The sequence below is a fragment of the Oncorhynchus keta genome, unplaced genomic scaffold, assembly GCF_023373465.1.
Source record: "Oncorhynchus keta strain PuntledgeMale-10-30-2019 unplaced genomic scaffold, Oket_V2 Un_scaffold_19088_pilon_pilon, whole genome shotgun sequence".
Lineage (NCBI taxonomy): Eukaryota > Metazoa > Chordata > Actinopteri > Salmoniformes > Salmonidae > Oncorhynchus > Oncorhynchus keta.
In genome coordinates, this window is record NW_026290844.1 from 199,880 (window position 1) to 223,597 (window position 23,718).

Here is a 23,718-nt window from a genome sequence, read left to right on the forward strand (position 1 = left end):
CTAGGGAAGTGTTTCCCAAACCCGTCAAGGTCAGTAACAGTATGCCCTAATAGACCCAGGTCAGTATGATCTTATAGACCCAGGTCAGTATGATCTTATAGACCCAGGTCAGGATGCCCTAATAGACCCAGGTCAGTATGATCTTATAGACCCAGGTCAGTATGATCTTATAGACCCAGGTCAGGATGCCCTTATAGACCCAGGTCAGTAACAGGATGCCCTAATAGACCCAGGTCAGTATGATCTTATAGACCCAGGTCAGTAACAGGAAGCCCTTATAGACCCAGGTCAGTAACAGGATGCCCTAATAGACCCAGGTCAGTAACAGGCTGCCCTAATAGACCCAGGTCAGTAACAGGATGCCCTAATAGACCCAGGTCAGTAACAGGATGCCCTTATAGACCCAGGTCAGTATCAGGATGCCCTTATAGACCCAGGTCAGTAACAGGATGCCTTTATAGACCCAGGTCAGTATCAGGATGCCCTTATAGACCCAGGTCAGTATGATCTTATAGACCCAGGTCAGTAACAGGATGCCCTAAAAGACCCAGGTCAGTATGATCTTATAGACCCAGTTCAGTAACAGGATGCCCTTATAGACCCAGGTCAGTAACAGGATGCCCTAATTGACCCAGGTCAGTAACAGGATGCCCTTATAGACCCAGGTCAGTAACAGGCTGCCCTAATAGACCCAGGTCAGTAACAGGCTGCCCTTATAGACCCAGGTCAGTAACAGGCTGCCCTAATAGACCCAGGTCAGTAACAGGATGCCCTTATAGACCCAGGTCAGTATCAGGATACCCTTATAGACCCAGGTCAGTAACAGGATGCCCTTATAGACCCAGGTCAGTATGATCTTATAGACCCAGGTCAGTAACAGGATGCCCTTATAGACCCAGGTCAGTATCAGGATGCCCTTATAGACCCAGGTCAGTAACAGGATGCCCTAATAGACCCAGGTCAGTAACAGGATACCCTTATAGACCCAGGTCAGTAACAGGATGCCCTAATAGACCCAGGTCAGTAACAGGCTACCCTTATAGACCCAGGTCAGTAACAGGATACCCTTATAGACCCAGGTCAGTATGATCTTATAGACCCAGGTCAGTAACAGGATGCCCTTATAGACCCAGGTCAGTAACAGGATGCCCTAATAGACCCAGGTCAGTATCAGGATGCCCTTATAGACCCAGGTCAGTAACAGGATGCCCTAATAGACCCAGGTCAGTATCAGGATGCCCTAATAGACCCAGGTCAGTATGATCTTATAGACCCAGGTCAGTAACAGGATGCCTTTATAGACCCAGGTCAGTATCAGGATGCCCTTATAGACCCAGGTCAGTAACAGGATGCCCTTATAGACCCAGGTCAGTTTTCCATGACAAATATAGAGGTAGAGCTTCTCACCCATATGGCAATTGTGAAGCCAGATCCGGTGTCCGTCGTATTTGCAATTGCATTTCATGGCATTGTTGGTGAAGTCACTCTCTGCCACTTCAAAGTTTGGATTGATCACAATCTGAAATGATGGAACAGCAAACACAATTTGTAAATAATATTGAGTTCACATCATTAAGCCACTGTTCTTCTGTCACTCCGTAGTCTGCACTTAGTCTGACTTTTCAAAGGGTCCAATTAAATGCAGACAGAATATCGGCAGCACAAGTTTGATTTTGATACTTTTTGGGGAAGCACTGTTTGACAACTCATACGTGTAGTTTGCAATATTTATAACCTCACGCAGTTTCCAGTTTTTCGATGTTTAGTCTGATTCATGGCCTCCCCACGATGTTTTAACAGCAATAGAAGACAAGGTTGTTCACCTGTAGGATGTAGTTTCCTGGTTTGATGTCAGTGATGTCGATCCACTGGCAGTCGATGTCATGGCGATACAGGTCCCAACACCCCACGGTGATGCCCTGCTCTCCGAAGTTAGCACACTCATACCTCTTAGAGATACCTGGAGAACACAGAACCCTCATACCTCTTAGAGATACCTGGAGAACACAGAACCCTCATACCTCTTAGAGATACCTGGAGAACACAGAACCCTCATACCTCTTAGAGATACCTGGAGAACACAGAACACTCATACCTCTTAGAGATACCTGGAGAACACAGAACCCTCATACCTCTTAGAGATACCTGGAGAACACAGAACACTCATACCTCTTAGAGATACCTGGAGAACACAGAACCCTCATACCTCTTAGAGATACCTGGAGAACACAGAACCCTCATACCTCTTAGAGATACCTGGAGAACACAGAACACTCATACCTCTTAGAGATACCCGGAGAACACAGATTACACCAATTAGACCTCTACCACCAACAATTACACATCCTCCAAAACAGGATACAGAATGTTCCACTTTGAATGTTGGATAAGATATCCCTGATCTTAACACCCAAATAAAGACAGTTTGATTGGCTGGCCATCTAGTGGAGTATGTTTTGATTGGCGGGACCTCCAGTAGTCTACTCTGATTGGCTGGACCTCCAGTAGACTCTGTTCTGATAAGTTTCCCTCCCAGACTCACCTTCGTGACACTCCGTGTCCTCCAGACAGAAGGAAGCCTTGTGTCCCTCAGCCACCTTGGTCCCGTTGGACGACAGCAGGTCATAGTGGGTGAAGATGTCCATGCTGTGGTAGTGGCTGCATAGGGAACAGAAAACAGTTGAACCTCAGATCTGACAGTATAGGTCAGGGGTATCTGATCTGACAGTATAGGTCAGGGGTATCTGATCTGACAGTATAGGTCAGGGGTATCTGATCTGACAGTATAGGTCAGGGGTATCTGATCTGACAGTATAGGTCAGGGGTATCTGATCTGACAGTATAGATCAGGGGTATCTGATCTGACAGTATAGGTCAGGGGTATCTGATCTGACAGTATGGGTCAGGGGTATCTGATCTGACAGTATGGGTCAGGGGTATCTGATCTGACAGTATAGGTCAGGGGTATCTGATCTGACAGTATAGGTCAGGGGTATCTGATCTGACAGTCAGGGGTATCTGATCTGACAGTATAGATCAGGGGTATCTGATCTGACAGTATAGATCAGGGGTATCTGATCTGACAGTATAGGTCAGGGGTATCTGATCTGACAGTATAGGTCAGGGGTATCTGATCTGACAGTATAGGTCAGGGGTATCTGATCTGACAGTATAGATCAGGGGTATCTGATCTGACAGTCAGGGGTATCTGATCTGACAGTATAGGTCAGGGGTATCTGATCTGACAGTATAGGTCAGGGGTATCTGATCTGACAGTATAGGTCAGGGGTATCTGATCTGACAGTATGGGTCAGGGGTATCTGATCTGACAGTATAGGTCAGGGGTATCTGACAGTATAGGTCAGGGGTATCTGATCTGACAGTATAGGTCAGGGGTATCTGATCTGACAGTATAGATCAGGGGTATCTGATCTGACAGTATAGGTCAGGGGTATCTGATCTGACAGTATAGGTCAGGGGTATCTGATCTGACAGTCAGGGGTATCTGATCTGACAGTATAGGTCAGGGGTATCTGATCTGACAGTATAGGTCAGGGGTATCTGATCTGACAGTATAGGTCAGGGGTATCTGATCTGACAGTATGGGTCAGGGGTATCTGATCTGACAGTATAGGTCAGGGGTATCTGATCTGACAGTATAGGTCAGGGGTATCTGATCTGACAGTATAGGTCAGGGGTATCTGATCTGACAGTCAGGGGTATCTGATCTGACAGTATAGATCAGGGATATCTGATCTGACAGTATAGGTCAGGGGTATCTGATCTGACAGTATAGGTCAGGGGTATCTGATCTGACAGTATAGATCAGGGGTATCTGATCTGACAGTATAGATCAGGGGTATCTGATCTGACAGTATAGGTCAGGGGTATCTTATCTGACAGTATGGGTCAGGGGTATCTGATCTGACAGTATAGATCAGGGGTATCTCATCTGACAGTATAGATCAGGGGTATCTGATCTGACAGTATAGGTCAGGGGTATCTGATCTGACAGTATAGATCAGGGGTATCTGATCTGACAGTATAGGTCAGGGGTATCTGATCTGACAGTATAGGTCAGGGGTATCTGATCTGACAGTATAGGTCAGGGGTATCTGATCTGACAGTATAGATCAGGGGTATCTGATCTGACAGTATAGGTCAGGGGTATCTGATCTGACAGTATAGATCAGGGGTATCTGATCTGACAGTATAGATCAGGGATATCTGATCTGACAGTATAGGTCAGGGGTATCTGATCTGACAGTATAGATCAGGGGTATCTGATCTGACAGTATGGGTCAGGGCTATCTGATCTGACAGTATGGGTCAGGGGTATCTGATCTGACAGTATGGGTCAGGGGTATCTGATCTGACAGTATAGATCAGGGATATCTGATCTGACAGTATAGATCAGGGGTATCTGATCTGACAGTATAGGTCAGGGGTATCTGATCTGACAGTATAGGTCAGGGGTATCTGATCTGACAGTATAGGTCAGGGGTATCTGATCTGACAGTATGGGTCAGGGGTATCTGATCTGACAGTATGGGTCAGGGGTATCTGATCTGACAGTATAGGTCAGGGGTATCTGATCTGACAGTATAGGTCAGGGGTATCTGATCTGACAGTATGGGTCAGGGGTATCTGATCTGACAGTATAGGTCAGGGGTATCTGATCTGACAGTATGGGTCAGGGGTATCTGATCTGACAGTATGGGTCAGGGGTATCTGATCTGACAGTATGGGTCAGGGGTATCTGATCTGACAGTATAGGTCAGGGGTATCTGATCTGACAGTATGGGTCAGGGGTATCTGACAGTATAGGTCAGGGGTATCTGATCTGACAGTATAGGTCAGGGGTATCTGATCTGACAGTATGGGTCAGGGGTATCTGATCTGACAGTATAGGTCAGGGGTATCTGATCTGACAGTATAGGTCAGGGGTATCTGACAGTATGGGTCAGGGGTATCTGATCTGACAGTATAGGTCAGGGGTATCTGACAGTATGGGTCAGGGGTATCTGATCTGACAGTATAGGTCAGGGGTATCTGATCTGACAGTATAGGTCAGGGGTATCTGATCTGACAGTATAGATCAGGGGTATCTGATCTGACAGTATAGGTCAGGGGTATCTGATCTGACAGTATGGGTCAGGGTATCTGATCTGACAGTATAGATCAGGGGTATCTGATCTGACAGTATAGATCAGGGGTATCTGATCTGACAGTATAGGTCAGGGGTATCTGATCTGACAGTATAGATCAGGGGTATCTGATCTGACAGTATAGGTCAGGGGTATCTGATCTGACAGTCAGGGGTATCTGATCTGACAGTATAGATCAGGGGTATCTGATCTGACAGTATGGGTCAGGGGTATCTGATCTGACAGTATAGATCAGGGATATCTGATCTGACAGTATAGGTCAGGGGTATCTGATCTGACAGTATGGGTCAGGGGTATCTGATCTGACAGTATAGGTCAGGGGTATCTGATCTGACAGTATAGGTCAGGGGTATCTGATCTGACAGTATAGGTCAGGGGTATCTGATCTGACAGTATAGGTCAGGGGTATCTGATCTGACAGTATGGGTCAGGGGTATCTGATCTGACAGTATAGGTCAGGGGTATCTGATCTGACAGTATGGGTCAGGGGTATCTGACAGTATGGGTCAGGGGTATCTGATCTGACAGTATAGGTCAGGGGTATCTGACAGTATGGGTCAGGGGTATCTGATCTGACAGTATAGGTCAGGGGTATCTGATCTGACAGTATAGGTCAGGGGTATCTGATCTGACAGTATAGGTCAGGGGTATCTGATCTGACAGTATAGGTCAGGGGTATCTGATCTGACAGTATAGGTCAGGGGTATCTGATCTGACAGTATGGGTCAGGGGTATCTGATCTGACAGTATAGGTCAGGGGTATCTGATCTGACAGTATAGGTCAGGGGTATCTGATCTGACAGTATGGGTCAGGGGTATCTGATCTGACAGTATAGGTCAGGGGTATCTGATCTGACAGTATGGGTCAGGGGTATCTGATCTGACAGTATAGATCAGGGGTATCTGATCTGACAGTATAGATCAGGGGTATCTGATCTGACAGTATAGGTCAGGGGTATCTGATCTGACAGTATAGATCAGGGGTATCTGATCTGACAGTATAGGTCAGGGGTATCTGATCTGACAGTCAGGGGTATCTGATCTGACAGTATAGATCAGGGGTATCTGATCTGACAGTATGGGTCAGGGGTATCTGATCTGACAGTATAGGTCAGGGGTATCTGATCTGACAGTATAGGTCAGGGGTATCTGATCTGACAGTATGGGTCAGGGGTATCTGATCTGACAGTATAGGTCAGGGGTATCTGATCTGACAGTATAGATCAGGGGTATCTGATCTGACAGTATAGGTCAGGGGTATCTGATCTGACAGTATAGGTCAGGGGTATCTGATCTGACAGTATGGGTCAGGGGTATCTGATCTGACAGTATGGGTCAGGGGTATCTGATCTGACAGTATGGGTCAGGGGTATCTGACAGTATGGGTCAGGGGTATCTGATCTGACAGTATAGGTCAGGGGTATCTGACAGTATGGGTCAGGGGTATCTGATCTGACAGTATAGGTCAGGGGTATCTGATCTGACAGTATAGGTCAGGGGTATCTGATCTGACAGTATAGGTCAGGGGTATCTGATCTGACAGTATAGGTCAGGGGTATCTGATCTGACAGTATAGGTCAGGGGTATCTGATCTGACAGTATAGGTCAGGGGTATCTGATCTGACAGTATAGGTCAGGGGTATCTGATCTGACAGTATAGGTCAGGGGTATCTGATCTGACAGTATGGGTCAGGGGTATCTGATGCCATAGTTGCCATAGTTACCCGTGACAGGCGTGCCAGACCCAGGAGTGGCGTCCGGCCTTGGGCCTGAAGTCGGCCCGTCCGATGTTGTGGATCTGAGAGGAGAACCGCAGCAGGCGGCGGTGTCCGTAGGGCCAGTTAGCACTAGCAGCAGACTTAGACAGACAGTTCTCCTCCGCTGCGCAGTACAACATGTGGAGCGGGCGGTCCTCAATGTACACGGACTGCTGGACCAGGGGAGCATTCAGGACCAGGTCAGACGCAGCTGGGAGGAGAGGAGGAGGAGAGGAGATGAGGGACGAGGAGAGGGGGAGGAGAGGAGGAGGATGGGAGACGAGGGAAGAGGAGATAGGAGGAGAGGAGGAGGAGGGGGGAGGAGGAGGAGGATGGGAGACGAGGGAAGAGGAGATAGGAGGAGGAGGAGAGGAGGAGGAGGATGGGAGACGAGGGAAGAGGAGATAGGAGGAGAGGAGTAGGAGGATGGGAGACGAGGGAAGAGGAGAGGAGGGGGAGGAGGAGAGGAGGAGGAGAGGAGGAGAGGAGGAGGAGGGGGAGGAGGAGAGGAGGATGGGAGACGAGGGAAGAGGAGATAGGAGGAGAGGAGGAGGAGAGGAGGAATGGTCAAACTGTCAACATGTACTGCGCAGTAGTTTCCATTGCCACTTGTTTTATGTTGGCTGTTTAGAACAGTGGGGTCAGTTTAGCTAAACCCAGGGTGCGTCAGAGTGGGGTCAGTTTAGCTAAACCCAGGGTGCGTCAGAGTGGGGTCAGTTTAGCTAAACCCAGGGTGCGTCAGAGTGGGGTCAGTTTAGCTAAACCCAGGGTGCGTCAGAGTGGGGTCAGTTTAGCTAAACCCAGGGTGCGTCAGAGTGGGGTCAGTTTAGCTAAACCCAGGGTGCGTCAGAGTGGGGTCAGTTTAGCTAAACCCAGGGTGCGTCAGAGTGGGGTCAGTTTAGCTAAACCCAGGGTGCGTCAGAGTGGGGTCAGTTTAGCTAAACCCAGGGTGCGTCAGAGTGGGGTCAGTTTAGCTAAACCCAGGGTGCGTCAGAGTGGGGTCAGTTTAGCTAAACCCAGGGTGCGTCAGAGTGGGGTCAGTTTAGCTAAACCCAGGGTGCGTCAGAGTGGGGTCAGTTTAGCTAAACCCAGGGTGCGTCAGAGTGGGGTCAGTTTAGCTAAACCCAGGGTGCGTCAGAGTGGGGTCAGTTTAGCTAAACCCAGGGTGCGTCAGAGTGGGGTCAGTTTAGCTAAACCCAGGGTGCGTCAGAGTGGGGTCAGTTTAGCTAAACCCAGGGTGCGTCAGAGTGGGGTCAGTTCAGGGTGTGTCAGAGTGGGGTCAGTTCAGGGTGTGTCAGAGTGGGGTCAGTTTAGCTAAACCCAGGGTGTGGCAGAGTGGGGTCAGTTCAGGGTGCGTCAGAGTGGGGTCAGTTCAGGGTGTGTCAGAGTGGGGTCAGTTCAGGGTGTGTCAGAATGGGGTCAGTTCAGGGTGTGTCAGAGTGGGGTCAGTTCAGGGTGTGTCAGAGTGGGGTCAGTTCAGGGTGTGTCAGAGTGGGGTCAGTTCAGGGTGTGTCAGAGTGGGGTCAGTTCAGGGTGTGGCAGAGTGGGGTCAGTTCAGGGTGTGTCAGAGTGGGGTCAGTTCAGGGTGTGTCAGAGTGGGGTCAGTTCAGGGTGTGTCAGAGTGGGGTCAGTTCAGGGTGTGTCAGAGTGGGTCAGTTCAGGGTGTGTCAGAGTGGGGTCAGTTCAGGGTGTCAGAGTGGGGTCAGTTCAGGGTGTCAGAGTGGGGTCAGTTAAGGGTGTGGCAGAGTGGGGTCAGTTCAGGGTGTGGCAGAGTGGGGTCAGTTCAGGGTGTGTCAGAGTGGGGTCAGTTCAGGGTGTGTCAGAGTGGGGTCAGTTCAGGGTGTGTCAGAGTGGGGTCAGTTCAGGGTGCGTCAGAGTGGGGTCAGTTCAGGGTGTGTCAGAGTGGGGTCAGTTTAGCTAAACCCAGGGTGCGTCAGAGTGGGGTCAGTTTAGCTAAACCCAGGGTGCGTCAGAGTGGGGTCAGTTAAGGGTGTGTCAGAGTGGGGTCAGTTCAGGGTGTCAGAGTGGGGTCAGTTAAGGGTGTGGCAGAGTGGGTTCAGTTCAGGGTGTGTCAGAGTGGGGTCAGTTCAGGGTGTGTCAGAGTGGGGTCAGTTCAGGGTGTGTCAGAGTGGGGTCAGGTGTGGGAAGCTAATTTACTGAATTTCTACACAATTTACAAACTCTAAACTGGAGAATTTGTCGTGCTCGTTGCTATTTGTCGTGCTCGTTGCTATTTGTCGTGCTCGTTGCTATTTGTCGTGCTCGTTGCTATTTGTCTTGCTCGTTGCTATTTGTCTTGCTCGTTGCTATTTGTCGTGCTCGTTGCTATTTGTCGTGCTCGTTGCTATTTGTCGTGCTCGTTGCTATTTGTCGTGCTCGTTGCTATTTGTCGTGCTCGTTGCTATTTGTCGTGCTCGTTGCTATTTGTCGTGCTCGTTGCTATTTGTCGTGCTCGTTGCTATTTGTCGTGCTCGTTGCTATTTGTCGTGCTCGTTGCTATTTGTCGTGCTCGTTGCTATTTGTCTTGCTCGTTGCTATTTGTCTGTGCTGTTGCTATTTGTCGTGCTCGTTGCTATTTGTCGTGCTCGTTGCTATTTGTCGTGCTCGTTGCTATTTGTCGTGCTCGTTGCTATTTGTCTTGCTCGTTGCTATTTGTCGTGCTCGTTGCTATTTGTCGTGCTCGTTGCTATTTGTCGTGCTCGTTGCTATTTGTCTTGCTCGTTGCTATTTGTCGTGCTCGTTGCTATTTGTCGTGCTCGTTGCTATTTGTCGTGCTCGTTGCTATTTGTCTTGCTCGTTGCTATTTGTCTTGCTCGTTGCTATTTGTCGTGCTCGTTGCTATTTGTCGTGCTCGTTGCTATTTGTCGTGCTCGTTGCTATTTGTCGTGCTCGTTGCTATTTGCCGTGCTCGTTGCTATTTGCCGTGCTCGTTGCTATTTGTCGTGCTCGTTGCTATTTGTCGTGCTCGTTGCTATTTGTCGTGCTCGTTGCTATTTGTCGTGCTCGTTGCTATTTGTCGTGCTCGTTGCTATTTGCCGTGCTCGTTGCTATTTGTCGTGCTCGTTGCTATTTGTCGTGCTCGTTGCTATTTGTCGTGCTCGTTGCTATTTGTCGTGCTCGTTGCTATTTGTCGTGCTCGTTGCTATTTGTCTTGCTCGTTGCTATTTGTCTTGCTCGTTGCTATTTGTCGTGCTCGTTGCTATTTGTCGTGCTCGTTGCTATTTGTCGTGCTCGTTGCTATTTGTCGTGCTCGTTGCTATTTGTCGTGTGTGTTGCTATTTGTCGTGCTCGTTGCTATTTGTCATGCTCGTTGCTATTTGTCGTGCTCGTTGCTATTTGTCGTGCTCGTTGCTATTTGTCGTGCTCGTTGCTATTTGTCGTGCTCGTTGCAATTTGTCGTGCTCGTTGCTATTTGTCTTGCTCGTTGCTATTTGTCGTGCTCGTTGCTATTTGTCGTGCTCGTTGCTATTTGTCTTGCTCGTTGCTATTTGTCGTGCTCGTTGCTATTTGTCGTGCTCGTTGCTATTTGTCGTGCGCGTTGCTATTTGTCTTGCGCGTTGCTATTTGTCGTGCTCGTTGCTATTTGTCGTGCTCGTTACTATTTTTGTCGTGCTCGTTGCTATTTGTCGTGCTCGTTGCTATTTGTCGTGTTCGTTACTATTTGTCGTGCTCGTTGCTATTTGTCGTGCTCGTTACTATTTTTGTCGTGCTCGTTGCTATTTGTCGTGCTCGTTGCTATTTGTCGCGCGCGTTGCTATTTGTCGTGCTCGTTGCTATTTGTCGTGCTCGTTGCTATTTGTCTTGCTCGTTGCTATTTGTCGTGCTCGTTGCTATTTGTCGTGCTCGTTGCTATTTGTCGTGCTCGTTGCTATTTGTCGTGCTCGTTGCTATTTGTCGTGCTCGTTGCTATTTGTCGTGCTCGTTGCTATTTGTCGTGCTCGTTGCTATTTGTCGTGCTCGTTGCTATTTGTCGTGCTCGTTGCTATTTGTCGTGCTCGTTGCTATTTGTCGTGCTCGTTGCTATTTGTCGTGCTCGTTGCTATTTGTCTTGCTCGTTGCTATTTGTCTTGCTCGTTGCTATTTGTCGTGCTCGTTGCTATTTGTCGTGCTCGTTGCTATTTGTCGTGCTCGTTGCTATTTGTCGTGCTCGTTGCTATTTGTCGTGTGTGTTGCTATTTGTCGTGCTCGTTGCTATTTGTCGTGCTCGTTGCTATTTGTCGTGCTCGTTGCTATTTGTCGTGCTCGTTGCTATTTGTCGTGCTCGTTGCTATTTGTCGTGCTCGTTGCAATTTGTCGTGCTCGTTGCTATTTGTCTTGCTCGTTGCTATTTGTCGTGCTCGTTGCTATTTGTCGTGCTCGTTGCTATTTGTCTTGCTCGTTGCTATTTGTCGTGCTCGTTGCTATTTGTCGTGCTCGTTGCTATTTGTCGTGCGCGTTGCTATTTGTCTTGCTCGTTGCTATTTGTCGTGCTCGTTGCTATTTGTCGTGCTCGTTGCTATTTGTCGTGCTCGTTGCTATTTGTCGTGCTCGTTGCTATTTGTCGTGTTCGTTACTATTTGTCGTGCTCGTTGCTATTTGTCGTGCTCGTTACTATTTTTGTCGTGCTCGTTGCTATTTGTCGTGCTCGTTGCTATTTGTCGTGCTCGTTGCTATTTGTCGTGCTCGTTGCTATTTGCCGTGCTCGTTGCTATTTGTCTTACTCGTTGCTATTTGTCTTGCTCGTTGCTATTTGTCGTGCTCGTTGCTATTTGTCGTGCTCGTTGCTATTTGTCTTGCTCGTTGCTATTTGTCGTGCTCGTTGCTATTTGTCGTGCTCGTTGCTATTTGTCGTGCTCGTTGCTATTTGTCGTGCTCGTTGCTATTTGTCTTGCTCGTTGCTATTTGTCGTGCTCGTTGCTATTTGTCGTGCTCGTTGCTATTTGTCGTGCTCGTTGCTATTTGTCGTGCTCGTTGCTATTTGTCGTGCTCGTTGCTATTTGTCGTGCTCGTTGCTATTTGTCTTGCTCGTTGCTATTTGTCGTGCTCGTTGCTATTTGTCGTGCTCGTTACTATTTTTGTCGTGCTCGTTGCTATTTGTCGTGCTCGTTGCTATTTGTCGTGTCCGTTACTATTTTTGTCGTGCTCGTTGCTATTTGTCGTGCTCGTTGCTATTTGTCGTGCTCGTTGCTATTTGCCGTGCTCGTTGCTATTTGCCGTGCTCGTTGCTATTTGCCGTGCTCGTTGCTATTTGTCTTGCTCGTTGCTATTTGTCTTGCTCGTTGCTATTTGTCGTGCTCGTTGCTATTTGCCGTGCTCGTTGCTATTTGCCGTGCTCGTTGCTATTTGTCGTGCTCGTTGCTATTTGTCGTGCTCGTTGCTATTTGTCGTGCTCGTTGCTATTTGCCGTGCTCGTTGCTATTTGTCGTGCTCGTTGCTATTTGTCGTGCTCGTTGCTATTTGTCGTGCTCGTTGCTATTTGTCGTGTTTCGTTGCTATTTGTCGTGCTCGTTGCTATTTGTCGTGCTCGTTGCTATTTGTCTTGCTCGTTGCTATTTGTCTTGCACGTTGCTATTTGTCGTGCTCGTTGCTATTTGTCGTGCTCGTTGCTATTTGTCGTGCTCGTTGCTATTTGTCTTGCTCGTTGCTATTTGTCGTGTGTGTTGCTATTTGTCGTGCTCGTTGCTATTTGTCGTGCTCGTTGCTATTTGTCGTGCTCGTTGCTATTTGTCGTGCTCGTTGCTATTTGTCGTGCTCGTTGCTATTTGTCGTGCTCGTTGCTATTTGTCGTGCTCGTTGCTATTTGTCTTGCTCGTTGCTATTTGTCGTGCTCGTTGCTATTTGTCGTGCTCGTTGCTATTTGTCTTGCTCGTTGCTATTTGTTGTGCTCGTTGCTATTTGTCGTGCTCGTTGCTATTTGTCGTGCGCGTTGCTATTTGTCTTGCTCGTTGCTATTTGTCGTGCTCGTTGCTATTTGTCGTGCTCGTTACTATTTTTGTCGTGCTCGTTGCTATTTGTCGTGCTCGTTGCTATTTGTCGTGTTCGTTACTATTTGTCGTGCTCGTTGCTATTTGTCGTGCTCGTTACTATTTTTGTCGTGCTCGTTGCTATTTGTGGTGCGCGTTGCTATTTGTGGTGCTCGTTGCTATTTGTCGTGCTCGTTGCTATTTGTCGTGCTCGTTGCTATTTGTCTTGCTCGTTGCTATTTGCCGTGCTCGTTGCTATTTGTCTTACTCGTTGCTATTTGTCTTGCTCGTTGCTATTTGTCGTGCTCGTTGCTATTTGTCGTGCTCGTTGCTATTTGTCTTGCTCGTTGCTATTTGTCGTGCTCGTTGCTATTTGTCGTGCTCGTTGCTATTTGTCGTGCTCGTTGCTATTTGTCGTGCTCGTTGCTATTTGTCTTGCTCGTTGCTATTTGTCGTGCTCGTTGCTATTTGTCGTGCTCGTTGCTATTTGTCGTGCTCGTTGCTATTTGTCGTGCTCGTTGCTATTTGTCGTGCTCGTTGCTATTTGTCGTGCTCGTTGCTATTTGTCTTGCTCGTTGCTATTTGTCGTGCTCATTGCTATTTGCCGTGCTCGTTACTATTTTTGTCGTGCTCGTTGCTATTTGTCGTGCTCGTTGCTATTTGTCGTGTCCGTTACTATTTTTGTCGTGCTCGTTGCTATTTGTCGTGCTCGTTGCTATTTGTCGTGCTCGTTGCTATTTGCCGTGCTCGTTGCTATTTGCCGTGCTCGTTGCTATTTGTCTTGCTCGTTGCTATTTGTCTTGCTCGTTGCTATTTGTCGTGCTCGTTGCTATTTGTCGTGCTCGTTGCTATTTGTCTTGCTCGTTGCTATTTGTCGTGCTCGTTGCTATTTGCCGTGCTCGTTGCTATTTGCCGTGCTCGTTGCTATTTGTCTTGCTCGTTGCTATTTGTCGTGCTCGTTGCTATTTGTCGTGCTCGTTGCTATTTGTCGTGCTCGTTGCTATTTGCCGTGCTCGTTGCTATTTGCCGTGCTCGTTGCTATTTGCCGTGCTCGTTGCTATTTGCCGTGCTCGTTGCTATTTGTCGTGCTCGTTGCTATTTGTCGTACTCGTTGCTATTTGCCGTGCTCGTTGCTATTTGCCGTGCTCGTTGCTATTTGTCGTGTGTGTTGCTATTTGTCGTGTGTGTTGCTATTTGTCTTGCTCGTTGCTATTTGTCGTACTCGTTGCTATTTGCCGTGCTCGTTGCTATTTGCTACATGGTCCTTCTGTGGCTCAGTTGGTAGAGCATGGTGCTTGTAACACCAGGGTAGTGGGTTCGATTCCGGGACCACCCATACGTAGAATGTATGCACACATGACTGTAAGTCGCTTTGGATAAAAGCGTCTGCTAAATGGCATATATTATTATTATATAAAAAACAGTTGTCATAGCCTGGTTCCTCTCTAGGTTTCTTCCTAGGTTTTGGCCTTTCTAGGGAGTTTTTCCTAGCCACCGTGCTTCTACACCTGCATTGCTTGCTGTTTGGGGTTTTAGCCTGTGTTTCTGTACAGCACTTTGAGATATCAGCTGATGTTAAATGTTAAATGTTAAAAGGGCTTTACAAATACGTTTGATTAATTGATTGACATTAGAACTCATGCATTATATAATTCATATAATTCACTGTTGTATTTCATTTTCCACTTTTTCAGAACTAAACACACGCTTGGTTAAAACAATTGCCAAGCAATACCTTAAAGTGCCTTAGCCCATTCACTGTGCCGTTCCTGCTCTAGGTGGTTATTAAACCACCGCAATCTGTCGTCCGTGCCCTCTCATCTCCACCCCCTCTCCCCCTCATCTCTTCCCCCTCTCCTCCTCTCATCTCCACCCCCTCCCCCCCCTCATCTCTTCCCCCTCTCCTCCTCTCATCTCCACCCCCTCCCCCCCTCATCTCTTCCCCCTCTCCTCCTCTCATCTCCACCCCCCCCCCTCATCTCTTCCTCCTCTCCTCATCTCTTCCCCCTCTCCTCCTCTCATCTCCACCCCCTCTCCCCCCTCATCTCTTCCCCCTCTCCTCCTCTCATCTCCACCCCTCTCCCCCTCATCTCTTCCCCCTCTCCTCCTCTCATCTCCACCCCCCTCATCTCTTCCCCCTCTCCTCCTCTCATCTCCACCCCTCCCCCCATCTCTTCCCCTCTCCTCATCTCTTCCCCCTCTCCTCCTCTCATCTCCACCCCCTCTCCCCCTCATCTCTTCCCCCTCCTCCTCCTCTCATCTCCACCCCTCCCCCTCATCTCTTCCCCCTCTCCTCCTCTCATCTCCACCCCTCCCCCTCATCTCTTCCCCCTCTCCTCATCTCTTCCCCTCTCCTCCTCTCATCTCTTCCCCCTCTCCCCCCTCATCTCTTCCCCCTCTCCTCTCCTCATCTCCACCCCCTCTCCCCCCCTCATCTCTTCCCCCTCTCCTCCTCTCATCTCCTCCCCCTCTCCTCATCTCCACCCTGACACCTTAAACGCCAGATGAGTACCAAGTGGAACACATGGAGCTAAGAAGAAGAATATCCAGCCCAACAGGTCCTCCAGGAACTCACTCTCTGAGCAGATGACCCCAGCAGAGAACTTGGCAGCAGTCTTCTGACAGCTGACAGTCCTGTGATGCTGGCAGTGGCTCAGAGACATCTCGTTTCCTATACAAAAGGAAGGGGATGTTATTAGACACTTTTCTGAAATTTACCAGTAAACTAATCAGATTTTTTTTTGTAATTTTCAAGGATTTTAAGGAATTTTCATAACATGTAAACTATATAAATACGTTTTTTTGTTTAATATTTGGTAAATTACCGGGAGTTTCACAACCCTACCTGTACATTTCACTCCACTCATCACCATCTCTGTCACGTTACTACTGTCCCAGTACCATGTTTCCTTAGCAACAGGAGAAACACAAACAAATAGCAGGAGTTTATCATCCAACCTTGATTTATCCAGGAAGTCCCATTGAGACCTATTTTACAAGGGACACTTGGCAATAGGTTATGATAATAATAATAATAATAATAATAATTGATTGGAGTGCTTTTCCTGTAGCTCAAAGAGCTTTATGTAGTAATGGGAAAACCTCTTCCTCTACCAATGTGTAGCACCCATCTGAAAGGTGCCAAAATGATTACCACACACCAGCTATCTTGGTGGAGAGGTGAGGGGTGAAACGATCACCGCACACCAGCTATCTTGGTGGAGAGGTGAGGGTGAAACGATCACCACACACCAGCTATCTTGGTGGAGAGGTGAGGGGTGAAACGATCACCACACACCAGCTATCTTGGTGGAGAGGTGAGGGGTGAAACGATCACCACACACCAGCTATCTTGGTGGAGAGGTGAGGGGTGAAACGATCACCACACACCAGCTATCTTGGTGGAGAGGTGAGGGGTGAAACGATCACCACACACCAGCTATCTTGGTGGAGAGGTGAGGGGTGAAACGATCACCACACACCAGCTATCTTGGTGGAGAGGTGAGGGGTGAAACGATCACCACACACCAGCTATCTTGGTGGAGAGGTGAGGGGTGAAACGATCACCGCACACCAGCTATCTTGGTGGAGAGGTGAGGGGTGAAACGATCACCACACACCAGCTATCTTGGTGGAGAGGTGAGGGGTGAAACGATCACCACACACCAGCTATCTTGGTGGAGAGGTGAGGGGTGAAACGATCACCACACACCAGCTATCACCACACACCAGCTATCTTGGTGGAGCTATCTTGGTGAGGTGGTGAAACGATCACCACACACCAGCTATCAGATCACCACACACCAGCTATCTTGGTGGAGAGGTGAGGGTGAAACGATCACCACACACCAGCTATCTTGGTGGAGAGGTTAGGGGAGATCACCACACACCAGGTGGAGAGGTGAGGGTGAAACGATCACCACACACCAGCTATCTTGGTGGAGAGGTGAGGGTGAATCTGGTGGAGAGGTGAGGGGTGAAACGATCACCACACACCAGCTATCTTGGTGGAGAGGTGAGGGTGAAACGATCACCACACACCAGCTATCTTGGTGGAGAGGTGAGGGGTGAAACGATCACCACACACCAGCTATCTTGGTGGAGAGGTGAGGGGTGAAACGATCACCACACACCAGCTATCTTGGTGGAGAGGTGAGGTGAGGGTGAAACGATCACCACACACCAGCTTTCTTGGTGGAGAGGTGAGGGGTGATATGTCAAAAAGGTTAGCATAGCTAGGTTTCCATCCAATTGGCAACACATTTTCACATGAATATTCTCAAATATGCATGAAAACAATTTTCTCATTTTACCCCAAGAGTTGTGTTTCCATCAAATTGGCTTGTTGCGGATAAAAGGCTGTGTGTGATGGCGTAGTGCACATAAAAATACTGTTTGCGGTTAAATTCCCATGTCGCAAGTTAAATAGGTTTCCATCTCATTTTAAAATCTACTGATGGTTTTGTCTACAGCGAATGTCACCTCTGGTCTTGACACTGGCGCTCTATGATGACATCACTGGCACTCTAGTCAGATACAGGGGGGTATAGTCTACATGATGACATCACTGGTGCTCTAGTCAGATACAGGGGGGTATAGTCTACATGATGACATCACTGGTGCTCTAGTCAGATACAGGGGGGTATAGTCTACATGATGACATCACTGGCGCTCTATGATGACATCACTGGTGCTCTAGTCAGATACAGGGGGGTATTGTCTACATGATGACAACACTGGCGCTCTATGATGACATCACTGGCGCTCTATCCAGATACAGGGGGGTATTATCTACATGATGACATCACTGGCGCTCTATCAGATACAAGGGGGTATAGTCTACATGATGACATCACTGGCGCTCTATCCAGATACAGGGGGGGTATAGTCTACATGATGACATCACTGGTCAGATACAGGGGGGTATAGTCTACATGATGACATCACTGGCGCTCTAGTCAGATACAGGGTGGTATAGTCTACATGATGACATCACTGTGCTCTATGATGACATCACTGGCGCTCTTGTCAGATACGTTGGGGTAACCTACATGATGACATCACTGGCGCTCTATGATGTTATAACTGGCGCTCTAGTCAAATACAGTGCGGGGAGCCTACCTACATGATGACATCACTGGCACTCTAGTCAGACACAGTGCGGGGAGCCTATCTACATGATGACATCACTGACGCTTTATACTACCTGTCCTAGCTCTATACTACCTGTCCCAGCTCTATACTACCTGTCCCAGCTTTATACTACCTGTCCCAGCTTTATACTACCTGTCCCAGCTTTATACTACCTGTCCCAGCTCTATACTACCTGTCCCATCTCTATACTACCTGTCCCAACTCTTTACTACCTGTCCCTGCTCTATTTGACCTGTCCCGGCTCTATACTACCTGTCCAGGCTCTATACTACATGTCCCGGCACTATACTACCTGTCCCAGCTCCATACTACCTGTCCCGTCTCTATACTACCTGTCCCGTCTCTATACTACCTGTCCCGGCTCTATACTACCTGTCCCATCTCTATACTAGCTGTCCCGGCTCTATACTACCTGTCCCGGCTCTATACTACATGTCCCGGCACTATACTACCTGTCCCAGCTCCATACTACATGTCCCGGCTCTATACAACCTGTCCCTGCTCTATACTACCTGTCCCAGCTCTATACTACCTGTCCCAGCTTTATACTACCTGTCCTAGCTCTATACTACCTGTCCCAGCTCTATACTACCTGTCCCAGCTTTATACTACCTGTCCCAGCTTTATACTACCTGTCCCAGCTTTATACTACCTGTCCCAGCTCTATACTACCTGTCCCGGCTCTATACTACCTGTCCCATCTCTATACTACCTGTCCCAACTCTTTACTACCTGTCCCTGCTCTATTTGACCTGTCCCGGCTCTATACTACCTGTCCAGGCTCTATACTACATGTCCCGGCACTATACTACCTGTCCCAGCTCCATACTACCTGTCCCGTCTCTATACTACCTGTCCCGTCTCTATACTACCTGTCCCGGCTCTATACTACCTGTCCCATCTCTATACTACCTGTCCCGGCTCTATACTACCTGTCCCGGCTCTATACTACATGTCCCGGCACTATACTACCTGTCCCAGCTCCATACTACATGTCCCGGCTCTATACAACCTGTCCCTGCTCTATACTACCTGTCCCAGCTCTATACCACCTGTCCCAGCTTTATACTACCTGTCCCAGCTCTATACTACCTGTCCCGGCTCTATACTACCTGTCCCAGCTTTATACTACCTGTCCCAGCTCTATACTACCTGTCCCGGCTCTATACTACCTGTCCCAGCTCCATATTACCTGTCCCTGCTCTATAGTACCTGTCCCAGCGTTATACTACCTGTCCCAGCTCCATACTACGTGTCCCTGCTCTATACTACCTGTCCCGGCTCTATACTACCTGTCCCAGCTCAATACTACCTGTCCCTGCTCTATAGTACCTGTCCCAGCTCCATACTACCTGTCCCTGCTCTATAGTACCTGTCCCGGCTCTATACTACCTGTCCCGGCTCCATACTACCTGCCCCGGCTCTATAGTACCTGTCCCGGCTCTATACTACCTGTTCCGGCTCTATACTACCTGTCCCTGCTCTATAGTACCTGTCCCAGCTCTATACTACCTGTCCCTGCTCTATAGTACCTGTCCCAGCTCTATACTACCTGTCCCAGCTTTATACGACCTGTCCCAGCTCTATAGTACAGTATCATACTTCCAACACACATCATACTGTGAAGGAATTGATTTCTGCTTCTCCCAGTCTTACTCACAGTGATGGCATGCATGGAGTATCCCAGGCCTAGCTGTCTGCAGACCACCATGGCCTCTTTAGTGGTCCAGCTGGCAGAACACACCGTGCCCCACCGCGCCCCCACCTGAACCTCCACACGGCCCTCATAGTACGTCCTGCCTCCCACGATACGCACCTGTAAAGGGGCCCTAGGGGATGTCAGTGAGAGGGCACCTCCTGTCTCAACTCCAGTCCTAGAATACCCCCAACAGTACTGGTTGTTGCTGTAGCTGCGGACCACCTGATTAAACTAGTAAGTTAATCATCAAGCCCTTGACTAGTTGAATCAGAGGTGTTTGTTCGGGATAGTCGAGGACTGGAGATGAGAAACACTGCTGTAGCCTGTCTGTGCTTCCTCCACAGTCTAGTCTGTGCACAGTCCTAAGGGTCAGGGGTTTGCTGATGCAGCAACAGCTGTGGGGTTCATAGACTCACAGGATAACATGTCAGGATAACATGTCAGGATAACATGTCAAGGTGAACATGTCAAGGTGAACATGTCAGGGTGAACATGTCAGGGTGAACATGTCAGGGTGAACATGTCAGGGTGAACATGTCAGGGTGAACATGTCAGGGTGAACATGTCAGGGCGAACATGTCAAGGTGAACATGTCAGGGTGAACATGTCAAGGTGAACATGTCAAGGTGAACATGTCAGGGTGAACATGTCAGGGTGAACATGTCAGGGTGAACATGTCAGGGTGAACATGTCAGGTGAACATGTCAGGGCGAACATGTCAAGGTGAACATGTCAGGGTGAACATGTCAAGGTGAACATGTCAGGGTGAACATGTCAAGGTGAACATGTCAGGGTGAACATGTCAGGGTGAACATGTCAAGGTGAACATGTCAGGGTGAACATGTCAGGGTGAACATGTCAAGGTGAACATGTCAGGGTGAACATGTCAAGGTGAACATGTCAGGGTGAACATGTCAGGGTGAACATGTCAGGGTGAACATGTCAGGGTGAACATGTCAGGGTGAACATGTCAAGGTGAACATGTCAAGGTGAACATGTCAGGGTGAACATGTCAGGGTGAACATGTCAGGGTGAACATGTCAGGGTGAACATGTCAGGGTGAACATGTCAGGGTGAACATGTCAAGGTGAACATGTCAAGGTGAACATGTCAAGGTGAACATGTCAGGGTGAACATGTCAAGGTGAACATGTCAGGGTGAACATGTCAAGGTGAACATGTCAAGGTGAACATGTCAGGGTGAACATGTCAAGGTGAACATGTCAAGGTGAACATGTCAGGGTGAACATGTCAGGGTGAACATGTCAGGGTGAACATGTCAAGGTGAACATGTCAGGGTGAACATGTCAGGGTGAACATGTCAAGGTGAACATGTCAAGGTGAACATGTCAGGGTGAACATGTCAGGGTGAACATGTCAGGGTGAACATGTCAGGGTGAACATGTCAAGGTGAACATGTCAGGGTGAACATGTCAGGGTGAACATGTCAGGGTGAACATGTCAAGGTGAACATGTCACGGTGAACATGTCAGGGTGAGTCATGGAGCGGGGAGCCACATTGGTTCCTTCCTGGTGGGTTGGGGGAACCAATGAGATGTCTCTACCTGGCATGTTATGGTTGGCTGTTATGGTTAACTCTCTCGTGATGAACAGCCTGAGGGTTAACTCTCTCGTGATGATGTAGGGATGAACATGTGATGAGGTAGCCTGAGGTCATGGATGCGGGTAGCCTGAGAGTTCACTTCGTGATGGGTTGAGAGATTAACACTCTCGTGATGAGGTAGCCTGAGAGATTAACACTCTCGTGATGAGGTAGCCTGAGAGGTTAACACTCTCGTGATGAGGTAGCCTGAGAGATTAACACTCTCGTGATGAGGTAGCCTTAGAGATTAACACTCTCGTGATGTGGTAGCCTGAGAGATTAACACTCTCGTGATGAGGTAGCCTTAGAGATTAACACTCTCGTGATGTGGTAGCCTGAGAGATTAACACTCTCGTGATGAGGTAGCCTTAGAGATTAACACTCTCGTGATGTGGTAGCCTGAGAGATTAACACTCTCGTGATGAGGTAGCCTGAGAGATTAACACTCTCGTGACGAGGTAGCCTGAGAGAGGAGTCCAAATGTCACGGTTCTCCAACCATGAGGATATCGTTTTGGTCCAAGACTAGTGGTATTCAAACGTTTTCCGCACCCCAAATCTACCGAAACAACCTTCAAATCGGTACATTTGGATTTTTACATCGACAAATAAACCTTTTTATCAAAAAGAAAAACAAACCAATAAATACATTTACTCAATAAAGTTGTATCTTTCAAAATATCTTTCTCAAAAACATTCGTATATTGTTCCTTACAATAATATGTACTCTTATAAAATGTATTTTATATATATATATACTAAACTAAAATATAAACATGTAAAGTGTTGGTCAGATGTTTTATTCGCACAAAAAAGCTTATTTCTCTCAAATTTTGTGCAGAAATGTGTATACATCCCTGTTAGTAAGCCCTTCACCTTTGCCAAGATAAGCCAGCCACCAGGTGTGGCATATCAAGAAGCTAATTGAACAGCATGATCATTACACAGGTGCACCTTGTGCTGGGGACAATAACAGGCCACTCTAAAATGTGCAGTTTTGTCACACAACACAATGTCACAGATGTCTCAAGTTTTGAGGGAGTGTGCAACTGGCGTGCTGACTGCAGGAATGTCCACCAGAAGCGTTGTTTTAGAGAATTTGGCAGTACATTCAACCGGCCTCACAACCGCAGACCACATGTAACCACCCAGGACCTCAACATCCGGCTTCTTCACCTGGGGGATCGTTCTAGACCAGCCAGCCGGACAGCTGATGAAACTGAGGAGTATTTCTGTCAGTAATGAAGCCCTTTCGTGGAGAAAAACTCAGCCGACTTTGAATACCACTGTTTGAGACGGTTTGAGACAGAGGTCCCTAGTCATGAGGTCCCTAGCCATGAGGTCCCTAGTCATGAGGTCCCGAGCTAGAGGTCCCTAGCCATGAGGTCCCTAGCTAGAGGTCCCTAGCCATGAGGTCCCTAGCCATGAGGTCCCTAGCTAAAGGTCCCTAGTCATGAGGTCCCTAGCCATGAGGTCCCTAGCTAGAGGTCCCTAGCCATGAGGTCCCTAGCTAGAGGTCCCTAGCCATGAGGACCCTAGCCATGAGGTCCCTAGCCATGAGGACCCTAGCCATGAGGTCCCTAGCCATGAGGTCCCTAGCCATGAGGTCCCTAGCCATGAGGTCCCTAGCCAGAGGTCCCTAGCCATGAGATCCCTAGCCATGAGATCCCTAGCCATGAGGTCCCTAGCCATGAGGTCCCTAGCCATGAGATCCCTAGCCATGAGGTCCCTAGCCATGAGATCCCTAGCCATGAGATCCCTAGTCATGAGGTCCCTAGCTAGAGATCCCTAGCCATGAGGACCCTAGCCATGAGGTCCCTAGCCATGAGGTCCCTAGCCATGAGGTCCCTAGCTAGAGGTCCCTAGCCATGAGGTCCCTAGCTAGAGGTCCCTAGCCATGAGATCCCTAGCCATGAGGTCCCTAGCCATGAGATCCCTAGCCATGAGGTCCCTAGCCATGAGGTCCCTAGCTAGAGGTCCCTAGCCATGAGGTCCCTAGCCATGAGATCCCTAGCCATGAGGTCCCTAGCCATGAGGTCCCTAGCTAGAGGTCCCTAGCCATGAGGTCCCTAGCTAGAGGTCCCTAGCCATGAGATCCCTAGCCATGAGATCCCTAGCCATGAGGTCCCTCGCTAGAGGTCCATAGCCATGAGATCCCTAGCCATGAGGTCCCTAGCCATGAGATCCCTAGCCATGAGGTCCCTAGCCATGAGATCCCTAGCCATGAGGTCCCTAGCCATGAGGTCCCTAGCTAGAGATCCCTAGCCATGAGGTCCCTAGCTAGAGGTCCCTAGCCATGAGGTCCCTAGCCATGAGATCCCTAGCCATGAGGTCCGTAGCCATGAGGTCCCTAGCTAGAGGTCCATAGCCATGAGGTCCGTAGCCATGAGGTCCCTA

General features: G+C 48.7%; 1 protein-coding gene across 7 annotated transcripts in view; it reads right to left on the reverse strand.

Moving 5' to 3' along the window:
* The window catches only part of LOC118380199 (lysyl oxidase homolog 3B-like), a 62,741-nt gene that overhangs the window by 1,828 nt on the left and 37,195 nt on the right, over nt 1-23,718 (reverse strand). For 3 of the 7 annotated variants that reach the window (XM_052514675.1, XM_052514674.1, XM_052514673.1), the window contains 6 exons: nt 15,713-15,776; nt 15,443-15,538; nt 6,893-7,136; nt 2,543-2,658; nt 1,824-1,960; nt 1,408-1,519 (listed from right to left, as the gene is read on the reverse strand). In XM_052514675.1, coding sequence (XP_052370635.1) covers nt 1,408-1,519; nt 1,824-1,960; nt 2,543-2,658; nt 6,893-7,136; nt 15,443-15,538; nt 15,713-15,776 — 769 coding nt within the window. Of the gene's footprint in view, nt 1-1,407; nt 1,520-1,823; nt 1,961-1,985; nt 2,072-2,095; nt 2,146-2,169; nt 2,257-2,542; nt 2,659-6,892; nt 7,137-15,442; nt 15,539-15,712; nt 15,777-23,718 lie in introns of those variants that run through there. The other 4 variants (XM_052514679.1, XM_052514677.1, XM_052514676.1 and 1 more) reach the window with 4 other exon arrangements.